This window comes from Octopus sinensis, unplaced genomic scaffold (assembly GCF_006345805.1).
Source record: "Octopus sinensis unplaced genomic scaffold, ASM634580v1 Contig10850, whole genome shotgun sequence".
NCBI lineage: Eukaryota > Metazoa > Mollusca > Cephalopoda > Octopoda > Octopodidae > Octopus > Octopus sinensis.
Window position 1 is genome coordinate 178,840 of NW_021832227.1, and position 12,089 is coordinate 190,928.

At 37.0% G+C, this 12,089-nt stretch overlaps 1 protein-coding gene across 1 annotated transcript; it reads left to right on the forward strand.

Annotated features, from left to right (window-relative positions):
* Positions 1-9,044: 9,044 nt before the first annotated feature.
* Positions 9,045-9,976, forward strand: LOC115228643 (puromycin-sensitive aminopeptidase-like protein; the record flags this gene model as incomplete). Its single annotated transcript, XM_036498988.1, has 3 exons — positions 9,045-9,137; positions 9,182-9,323; positions 9,537-9,976. Coding segments are annotated over 3 exons (675 nt in total), but the record flags the coding sequence as incomplete, so codon positions are not given.
* Between the last annotated feature and the right edge of the window lie 2,113 nt (positions 9,977-12,089).

Below are 12,089 nucleotides of genomic sequence, written 5' to 3' on the forward strand. Positions count from 1 at the left end.
TATGGGTTATGAAGGTCCCCAAATCTCTCTCTCGACTGTGGCGGGAAACCAAAACATCTGATGATATTGTCGGAAAAATGACAATAAATAAAACAATGTAACTATATACGATGATCCCAAGGAATCAAGAAAAAACATCAAAAGTTGGATTTATTTCAAGTCTTCCACTCAAAAGACAAGCCACTCCTCTAAATAAACAAAAAAATTATAAAATTAATATAATCAAAGTCGAGGACCAACAAACCCAACTCATAATCTCCCAACAACCAAAGCCCGCCAATGAAACAGCTATTTTGGGGGACGAAATCTTATCGATTGAAGGACACGTGATTCAACGTGGTGATTTTATGGCGGACATTGCCACAGCTTCCTTAGATTTGTCAAAGTTAGTCCCAACTCGATATTTAGGTACACTACACATTTTAAGCCACAAAAACAGAGCATTCAACTGGAGGGAATTGTGCGAGATAAAAAAATTATTCCACGGGAAGATGTAAGTTTTGGGGTTAATTTTTGAATAGAAAAATTCTCAGAATATGAGAGGAAGAAAGGACATGAAAGTGCGGCAGGAAAAGAGTGTGGTCTTGGAAAAGGTCTTTGCTGCCTTTGAAAGTCACCAATACTACACGACCTATTACTTGTCTAATGTGACGGACCAGCCAATGGGGTATTTGAAAGAGATTTTACAGGAATGTTGTATTTTTAATACTCGCCCTCCACATAAATCAATGTGGGAGTTGAAGCCTGAGTTTAGACATTATGGTAGTAAAACTGATGAGTAATTTTTAAATATTTTGTTGTTTTTTTATAGTTGGTAGTATATTTTATAAACTATTCGGATGTTAGAATTTGTTTTTAGAGAGCTCGGGGTATTGCCCAAATTGTGTCTATATTTTGTAGGATGTAAAAAATGATAGTTTAATTAGTATTTTGTAGTTGTGATTTCTGAATAATTTTTATTAAAAATGCATTGTTTGGTAAAATTGAAGTGAATATTTTGTTAAAACCAATTCAACATTCGTTTTTTAATTTAAAAAATATATCTTTCACTTTCGATGGGGTGTCACTCAGGTGAATAGAAATCAAGTTTTTGGCATCACATAAATAATCGTATTGTTGGTGAATTGAGAATCCTTTGACGCCTATCTTCATTATTCCAGCCAACTCACCACAAATTCCTAATAATGTCATTAAACGAATTTTAACCGGTTATAGCGACATCTTCAAGATGAATTAATTTTTTGTTTTGACAAACATTTACAATAGCAGTAACCGCATCTTTAGACAAGACATAACATGTCCCAGAACAATATGGAGGATAATAATTTAAAGGATACTCTTCATATGAAATGTCCCTTATAATTTGATTTCTGATAATATAAACCATTTTGAGTTTTCTCTAATAGGAGTAGCCTCTTGATACAAATGGCACATTGTAAATCGACTATTTATCTTGTGGAAATCAGGACCTAAAAGAAATATTTTCCGTCTTAATTCCTCGATATTAAAAACAATGTCATCGTTAACTTTTACAAAATATTCAAAATTTGGAAAATCACGTATTGCCCATCTAATAAATGACGCTTAAAATGAACTTTAATGTTTCCATTATTTTTATGGACAAATTAAAGTAAGATTCGACAAAGTCTGCAAAAATCAGATCATTGTGCACGTCTGATTCTTTTCTCAATGACATATTAATCGGTTTTTCATTTGTACCCATAAAAAATAGCATTTTTGCGTTTGATCGTTTCATTATCTCTTTATTTTTCCATGATTCTCTTATTGCTTGCCTTCTTGCTACATTTTTGGGATCTTTTACAAAACGTTAGCTTTGCTAAATTACCAGATATAATAACGACGAGAATTGATGTATTATTTTTGTTTCTCATATTTTCCAAATCTTTATAGCTAATTCTTTTAGTTTCGTATTTTCTACAATCTAAGCCAGAAACTTCATTTTTCAACAATAGATACGTGGAAATGATTAACTACATTTTCAACAAATAAATACAGTTCCAATTATTATAATCCGCTGATATTTTCTCATTCGAATCATTAAATCGTTTATTAGCGGTTAAACCAAATTTATTAGCCGGAAATTTTTTGCGGTTCATTAAATATTATGTTGTGTTTTTTTATAGTTGGCGGTATATTATAAACTATTTGAATATTATAATTTGTTTTTAAAAGAGCTGGGGTTATTGCCCAAATTGTGTCAATATTTCATAGGATGTAAAAAAATAAAGTCGTGCTATTTTATTTAGTATTTTGTAGTTGTGATTTCTGAATAAATTTTATTACAAATGTATTGTTCGGCTCCTCGTCTCCATAACTGCTCTGACAAACATGATCATCCAGGCACAAATCCCCGAGTACGCTCGGGACCTCCTATTTTCTGCAAACATCACCGCATTGAGGAAGAAGGAAGGCGGGATCCGCCCTATTGCTGTTGGTACATTTTTTCGCCGTCTTGCTTCCAAAGTAGTCTGTAGACAAGTTACCAAGTCTTTGGGTCAGGAACTACGCCCGTTTCAGTTGGGCGTCGGTGTCCGCGGCGGCTGTGAAGCTGCTGTCCATGCTGCAAGAAAGTTTATTTCCGCCTCGACCGAAAGGCCGGATAACGCCTCTGTACTCGTGAAGCTAGACTTGACAAATGCCTTCAACAGTCTTTGTCGGGACTGTATTCTCGAAACTTGCTACCGCCGTGCTCCCTCAATTGCCCGCTTGGTATCTATGGCTTACTCCAAGCCAAGCCTTCTTATTGCCGATGACCAAATCCTACATTCCAGCAACGATGTTCAACAGGGCGACCCACTTGGCCCGTTGCTTTTTGCCCTGACGATCGATCCTGTGTTCGGAACATCTCATCTCGTTTCAATGTATGGTACCTGGACGACGCTACTATCGGAGGTCCGGTAGCTTCTGTCCTTAAAGATTTGGAAAATCTGATCCCCTCCCTTAATTCTCTTGGCCTATCCATCAATCCGCTCAAATCCGAAATTGCCAATATTGGCTTTGCCCCAGAAGATTTTACCTCTGTATTTAATACGTTCTCGAATGTCCTTCCAAATATCCGCAGGACCTTGATCGAAAATTTGAAAATCTTAGGGTCCCCTATATCTAATCTGGGTGTTGAATCATCCCTATATGCTAAAACATCCTCGCTGGTGGCAATTTCTAACAAACTAGCAAAAATCGATTCCCATTCCGGCCTGTTTTTCCTTTGCAATTGTTTTGCAATTCCAAAGCTTCTATTTATCCTCAGAAGTGCCCCATGTTTCTTTAACCTGAGGGCTCTCGAATCATTTGATTTTTCGCTTAAATCCAGCTTGGAGTCCATTTGCAATATTACCCTCGATGAGATCGGTTGGCAACAGGCCACACTTCCTATAAGCCATGGCGGTATTGGTATCCCATCATCTGTCGACCTTTCTATCCCGGCGTACTTATCTTCAGTTAATGCGACCAACGATCTGGTCCAGGAGATTCTCCAATCCGTAACCGAATCATCTATGGACACAGAGTCGGTCGCCGCAGAAAGTTGCTGGCAAGGGATGTCTCTGGAAATCCCGGAGAATACACACGCTCAAGGCCAATGGGACCGGATCCTCTGCGACCACAAGATAAACAGCCTCAAGCCGAAACTCAATCAACATCGCTTGGCTTGCTTATTGGCCGCCTCGCAACCATATTCTGGTGCATGGCTCACAGCAATCCCTATGGCGTCAATCGGCACCTTAATGGACAACGACTGTGTAAGGATTTCCGTCTCTCTCCGCCTCGGACTTCTCATTTGCAGAACACACCAGTGCCGCTGCGGTTTAAGAGTGGACTCATTTGGCCATCATCCCCTCTCTTGCTCACGTAGTGCCGGACGTTTCCCACGACACGCCGCCATCAACGACACCGTGAGCCGTGCCCTAACGACGGCGGGGTTTCCTAATGAGCTCGAACCAGTCGGGCTCGACAGAGGCGACGGTAAGCGCCCGGATGGCATGTCAATCTTCCCGTTTGAAAAGGGGAAATGCCTTATCTGGGACGCCACCTGCTCCGACACTTTCTCCGCCAAGAATCTAACTGTCTCCGCTGCGGAACCGGGCTCAGTTGCAAAGCAGGCGGAACTAACAAAACAGAAGAAGTACCGGGTCCTGACAAAGAATCACCAATTCACTGCAGTCGCGGTGGAAACCTCTGGAGTCATCGGCCCGCAGACGCTATCGTTTCTCCGCCGCCTTGGATCTAAGCTCGTGGTTGCCACAAAAGATCCCAACGAGTCGATCAGACTCTTTCAAAGGATCTCATTGGCCATCATGCGCGGGAATTGCCAGTCGATCCGCTGCGCATTTTAACTCTTTTCCGTTGAACTGGTCAAAGCTAAAAAAATTGCATATGGAAAAAAAAAATTTTAAATTAATATATAATAGAATTAAATCATAATTAATAAAAAAATGTATTGTTTGGTAAAATTGAAGTGAATAATATTTTGTTACAATCAATTTAGCATTCGTTTTTTAATTTAAAATATATATCTTTCACGTTCGACGGGGTGTTACTCAGGTGAATAGAAATCAAGTTTTTGGCATCACATAAATAATCGTATCGTTGATGGATTGAGAATCCTTCAACGTGTAGTTTCATCACTCCTGCCTTCTCACCACAAATTCCTAAAAATATTATTAACCGAACCTCAACCAGTCACAGCCACATCTTCAAGATGAATTAATTTTTCATTTTGACACACATTTACAATCGCTGTTACCGCATCTTTAGACAAGACATAACATGTTCCCGAACAAAATGGAGGATAATAATTTAAAGGATACTCTTCATATGAAATGTCCCTTATAATTTGACTTCTGATAATATAAACCATTTTGAGTTCTCTCTAAAAGGAACATTGTTTGAGAGCAAATGACACATCGTAAATCGACTATTTTTCTTATGAGAATCAGGACCTAAGAGAGATATTTTTGAACTTAATTCCCCAATATTAAAAATAATATCATCATCAACTTTTACAAAATATTCAAAATTTGGAAAGTCACGTATTGCCCACCTAATAAATGACGCCTAAAATAAACTTTAATGCTTCCATCGTTTTTATAGACAAATTAAAGTAGGATTCAACAAAATCTGCAAAAACTAGATCATTGTGCTCATCTGATTCTTTTCTCAAAGAAATAGTAATTGGTTTTTCATTTGTACCTATAAAAAATAGCATTTTTGCGTTTGAGCGTTCCATTATCTCTCTATTTCCCCAAGATTCTCTTATTGCTTGCCTTCTTGCTACATTTTTTGGATCTTTTATAAAAAGTTAGCTTTGTCAGATTACCGGATATAGTGACCACAAGAATTGATGTTTTATTTTTGTTTCTCATATTTTCAAAATCTTTATAGCTAATTTTTTTAGTTTCGTATTTTCTACTATCTAAGCCAGAAACTTCCGTTTTCAACAATAGATACGTGGAAATGATTAACTACATTTTCAGTAAATAAATACCGTTCCAATTATTATAATCCACTGATATTTTATCTTTCGAATCATTAAATCGTTTATTAGCGGTTAGAACATATTTATTAACCAAAAATTTTTTGCGGTTCACAAAAATCGCGAAATCGCGTATATATTATTAAATACTAGTTTTTTAAAAATTTTAGTAGCGATTCTAAAAGTAGACTGTTATTTTTCCAATGAATCAATAAAATCTATTCTATGTTTCTCTACTGACTAAATGTAGTCCTTTTTTTAAGAGTCATTAAGTCGATTTATTACTAACAAAGAGTCGATTTATTAAGAGTTGATTTATTAGTCGATTTATTAAGAGAGTTTTCTTGGCTCCTGGAACGTCTGTCGATTGCTGTGATCCGAGGGAACGGCTTCGCCATTCGCGAGGCTGGTCGGGTGTCTCGTGAGGCCTTTAATTAACTTAGCTATCTTTAATTTCTTTCTTGCTTTCATAACAAAGCTACATTGACTAACAAAATATGAAAAAGTTAACTCGAGTTTATAAAGAGCCTGGAGGTCAGCTCAACGACGTATCGAGTGGCAGTTTCCGCGGAGCACCGCGACCGAGATTGGCTGGAAGAGCCAGCTCGTCTCCCTCCGGTCGTTGGTCTTCCTGGCAGTCATTCTGGCAATGTCGGTAAGAAGGCGAGTCGCAGACCTGCCGACGATTCCGGATGTTTCGAAGGCGAGGGGGACAAACTCGTAATAGTCCGAAATACTTCCATACTTCGTCCAAAATGCAGTCCTTATTTGAAAAATTAACAAAAAACAAAATATAAATGCAACAATTAAAAAATAGAATGTCTATAAAAATAAATTCACTCGCCAATAGTCACCACTTGCCCTCAGTGAATTTTAAAAAGTCTAATGTTACATCAATGTATTCCTAGACTAATTTAAAAAGAGAAACCCTTTTTTAAATACTTGAAAGATTCTTCCAAAAACGTGAACACTTCTTTAAAGAAAGAAAAGGTGAAATTGGCAGATTGACATAATAAAAGAGAGTCAACCCATACATTTCCAACACATCAACAAAACCAAACATCTCTAAAGACAACATTTCAGTCAAAATTTGATGCCGAACTTTTCTTTGATCTCCATTCAAAATACTACGCCTGACTGGTATTCAATAAAAAAAGCGTAAAAACAAACCGAGGTGAAAATTCCCAGCAGAAATCATCTCCGACTCCCATTTCCGAACCAAAGAAGAGGAATTGAGTGAATACTGAGAGACAACTCGGTAGTAACCAGTTTTTTGAGAAGGACTGAGATCTTTGAACATATTCATTGCTGACTTGAAACAAGTCTGAACTCAAAATGGCTAAAAATACATCTGGTTTGTATGAAAGCAAATCCTGGGAAAATATTTTTACAGAATTGGGAAAATCGTTTGGAATTTTGTGCTCTTTTTGGAGATTTCTGATGATTTTTTTGCAGTTTTTCTCAATGATTTGTTTGGGTCTGAACAAGACTGGTTTACTTTTGATTAAAATGTGATTTTGAGTTAAATTATTAAAATAACTATTCGTATATTGCTATAAATATTCATTATTTTTGGACCAATTTTGCTGAATCGACAAGTTGGCAGGTCTGAGTAAAAGATACAAAATCTGGCGGAGATGATATTTTAGGGACTAAAAATTAAAAAATAAATTGACATTTAATTTCTCCAAACATTTTTCGAAGGCAATATTGGTAATATTTATCATATATATGTTTTTCAGCTGTATCGAGTTTCCATCTTTTACCTGATCTAAATATGAATGTTGAAAAATTAGAAATCCCGGTTAATCTTAATTAAAGTTAATTTCAAAATGAGCAAACTACAATAACATGAATCATCTTCCAAATTTTAAATTATTTTTTAAACAATTAAATTAAAATATAATTAAATAATTAAAACTCACAGAAATTATATTCCAATTACATTTCCTGCTATTACTAAGTAATTAGTAAATTTCTTTTTTTTACAATTTTTAACAAGTTCGAGTGTTAATTAAGTGAATTTATGATGTTAATTCTTTAATTGAGAGGACGCGCCAATAGATAGGCAGTTTTCGCGCAATATCGCAAGCGAAATGCGCTGAAAAAGCCAGCTAGACTCACTTCTCTTGTGACTTTTCTTCGAGATCATCAAACCGATTTCTAAAAGGAACCCCAGGGCTTTCGGGCCGATTATCCCACTCGTCTCGAAAGCCAGGGGGACGAAAAGGCAGGTGTTCTCCAATGAGGCGTACTTTGCGATTTTTTTCGTTTCGGCATGTGCGGAAGCTGAGCCAGGGCGGGACGCGGAGTCGATGAGAGATGACGAGGAAAACGAGTCGACACAGGTCACGTCCCAAACGAGAGCGAGTCCCCCCTTGAACGGGAATAGCGGGGACCCATCGGGACGTTTTCCGTCACCACGGTCTAACCCAACCGGCTCCAGGACCAAAGGAAATCCTGCGGCGTTGAGCGCGCGCTTAACAATATCGTTTAAGGTGGCATGTCTGGGTATACGGCCGGCACTGAGGCGACAAGAGAGGGGGTGTAGCCCTCTCCTGTCAATGGCTTTAGGCAGATATCTTCGAGTGTATAAGAACAATGTATCTCATCCCAGTTCTTTTGAACTGAGGGGACGTCCGGGATTTCAAGCCCACGAGAAATCCACATGTTGACACCTGCCGCATATTCCGACAACTCGGGCTGTTCAGAGAAGGGGTAGAGAACAGAGTTGACAAAACTAGCGGAAGCAGACAACGAGGAAAGGTAACATGGGAAGAATAAATCTCCACAAGAACGAATGCCGATGCCCCCGTAACGAATAGGTAAATTAACCCGTCGCATGTCTGAAGGTTTGAATTTGATATTTACGAGGAGCTCAAGAGTTTTGGAGACCATGTTGTCGAGACGGTAAATTTCTTAGATTTAATAAAGAAAAAATCTAATAATTATTTAAATTAAACGTATTTATTCGTTTAATTAAATTCTATTCTAAAATAAAAATTTTTTATTTCATCATCATATTACACGTGCATTTAATCCACCAATGAACGGTTCTACTATTTTTTCGCGTTTGTCAAAAGATGTATTTCCTCAAAGTTATCAACTCTCATTAAAAATTGACACTGAAAAAGATGTTTTTACAGGCAATGTCACGATCGCAGTGACGGTAAATATTTAAATATAAACAATTTTGACAGATTATTGCTTTAGACACTCCACAAATAATGCTCCACTCAAATTGCCTTGATATTCAACAAGTTTTAGTAAATCAAGGTAATTAGAAAAATCCAATTTCAGATAATGAAATTGACGTTTCGGTCAAATTTTCTGTTAATGAAGAATCTCAGATACTTACAATAAATTGCCCACAACTAGTAAAATATATTCAATATAATAGAAAATTGGACGTGCTCAAATCAAAATTAAATACAACGGGCAAGTAAATAAGCAATTATTTGGGTTGTACCGAACTACGTACAAGTACGAAGGAAGAACAATTCGAGGTGTGGCTACCGATTTTGAGGCAAGTTGAGGATTGACAGTTCATTAGACCACAAATGCTAGAATGGCTCTCCCATGTTTTGATGAGCCAGAATTCAAAGCAGTTTTTACTCTGTCAATTATAACTCGAAAAAACCAGACTGTTCTCTCAAATACGGTTTTTTAATATTTATACTAATTTTTAAGGATATTTGTAAAACGGAGACTTGGCTAAATGAAAATAATGACGATTTTGTGATGACTTCATTCGAACCTACACCTCCCATGTCGACATACCTGCTTGCGATTGTTGTGGGAGAATACGACTATATTGAGGACTTTTCATCCAGTGGAGTTAAAGTCAGGGTTTATACTGGCCCCGGAAGGCAAGAGGAGGGTCGATTTGCTTTGAAAGTGATCATTTTCAGACATTTTAGATCGCTTGTCGTGCAATTGACTTTTATACTGATTTTTTTAAATATCCTTGCGTGATGAAGAAATGTGACTTGATTGCCGTTGCGGACTTTGCTTTTTGTTTGTTTTTTGTACTTTAACCTTTCAGCCGCAATGGAGAACTGGGGGTTGGTGATTTTCCGTGAAACAGCACTTTTGGCCACGGAAGGGATTTCCTCGACGAATATCCTCAACCGAGTGGCCGTCGTTGTAGCCCACGAGATTGCCCATACGTGGTTCGGGAATTTGGTTACAATGGACTGGTGGACTTATTTGTGGCTCAACGAGGGATTTGCCACATGGATTTCATATTTGTGTGTTGACAATATTTTCCCCGAGTACGACATTTGGTCTCAATTCCAAATAAACGAGATCTCCGTGGCAATGAATTTGGATTCCTTGCAAAGCAGTCACCCAATCGAGATCGAAATTGGAGCTCCTTCAGAGGCAGATGAGATATTTGACAAAATATCATACGCCAAAGGATCTTCCATAATAAGCTATCTCTACGAGTATATTGGCGACACGGTAAATCACGGAATTCCGTAGTTTTAGAAATTCCGTGAAGGAATGAGATTGTATATATCTCGACATGAGTTTGGAAACACAACATCCTCTGATTTGTGGACTGCATTGCAACAAGTGACTTGTGTGGATATCGGGGAAATTATGCGCTGTTGGATATCCCGGAAAGGATTTCCGTACCTTACGGTTGTCCCTCAATTTTCACGATAGGTTTCCCAACTTTCGACCACCGACAGTAACTCAGAATCAGTTTATAGAGCAGAATCAGTGTATTAGAGGAAATGGTTTTTAGCAGTTTTTTTTATATTAGACGAGTCGTTTTTATGGAAGGTCCCGTATAATTTAATCCAGGAATCATTCCCGACCAATCCGTCCAAATTTTTTTTGAAAGACAAAAAGGAAATAATTACGATCAAATCAAGTAGAGACGAATGGATTAAAGTAATAAAAATGTTGTATTTTTAGTTCAACGCTGGAAATGGGGGGTTTTATCGAGTTAAGTACGTCGGGGCACTGAAGGATCTTATAATCAGTGCCTCGTCGAATTTGTCGGTAAGGGACAGAGTTGGACTTTTGACGGACTTTTTGTTTTTGGTTTGTATACTAATGGAATTATGACATTAGGCTAACATTGGAGAAATGTCTTTGGTTGATGGACTTGGACTCTGTTGGAATCTCCGCAATACGACAAACTATAATATTTGGCTGAGCATATATAATATCATATCGATTGTTGGTTTGTTTGTTCAAGACACTGAATCTTGTAATCCATTTCGGGAATTCGTGGTACAACTGGTTAAAGTACCATATGAAAGTGTTGGATGGACGGTTGTTAAGAGCGAAGGGATTTTTAAGCAGAGTAAAAACTCTAGATTGCTCAATTTCTATGTTGAGGACACTCATATTTGGAATTCTGGCCAAATTTGGTCCAATTGAATTCCAAAATCGTTGTCGAGATGCATTTAACTGGATTGTTGAAGGAATACCAGTCCATGCGGATCTTCAGACTGCAATTTTGCAGTCAGTATTACTGAATGGAACAGACCGATTTGACGATTTGAACAAAATCCTCACGTGCTATAGAAACGCTGAACTTGGCGAAGAAAAAGCCCGTATTTTGTCGTGTTTAGGATTCGTACAAGACAGAGAACTTGTTGATTATGTTTTGAAATTTGCTGAATCCGTATATTTATGTATTTTTACTGTAACAGGAAGAGGTTAAGGGACAAGATTATTTCTACGTTTTTTCTGGGTTTTCAGGGACGAAATGGAGTTCTTGGATTGTCTGGGAATATTACAAAGCAAATTACGACAAAATATCAGAGAAAGTGACTTCTACCAAACTAATAACCAACATTTTACAGGTAATTTTGAGTATTTTGATTTAAAGTTTGTGACTGCGCAGTTTAATACTGCAGGGGAAATTGAGGATATGAAGGTTTTGAGGGTTTTTATTTATGATTAGAAATTTTTCTCGAGTTTTAACACGAAAATTATTGAGATGGCTGTGAGTCAGAATATTGAATGGGCAGAAGTAAGAAAATGTGTTTGTGAAGAAAATTACGGTTCTGTCAATGACTATATGACACAGTTTAATTAACTTTGTTTCTTTATCGGTTTCATTTTTGTTGAAAAAATGTTATTTTGTGTATTTATATTGTTAAATATGTTTAGAAAAAATATGTTATTTGATCTTGAGACTTGTTAATTACATTTTTAATTGGTTAATAAATTCCGATGAGTAAACACGACAGTAATATCAAATAGACTTGAATCAATTTTTGTGAGAATTTTACATTTATATGACAGCAAATTTTTGCTGTCAACAATAAAAGTTGAATGCTTTCCTGAATCAAGTTCATCAAAGTCGTTGGAATTGTCAATAGTCTGAGAGGACTCCTGGTCCATTTTAATTCCGCCCAACATTCTTATTAGTGGTCATTCTTATTACTGGAGTGTTACGCAAATATTTTTTCTAGTATCGAGGAATGTTAAAATCTCATAATTCGTTCACAGAAGAATCAAAAATTATTATATTTTAGTAAATAAATTCGCCAAATCTTTTGAGTTTGATTTCTTCGGCGTCGTAAGAGCGACTATCAAGTTCGTAGTTTTTAAATTTTTGAACAAACGGTGA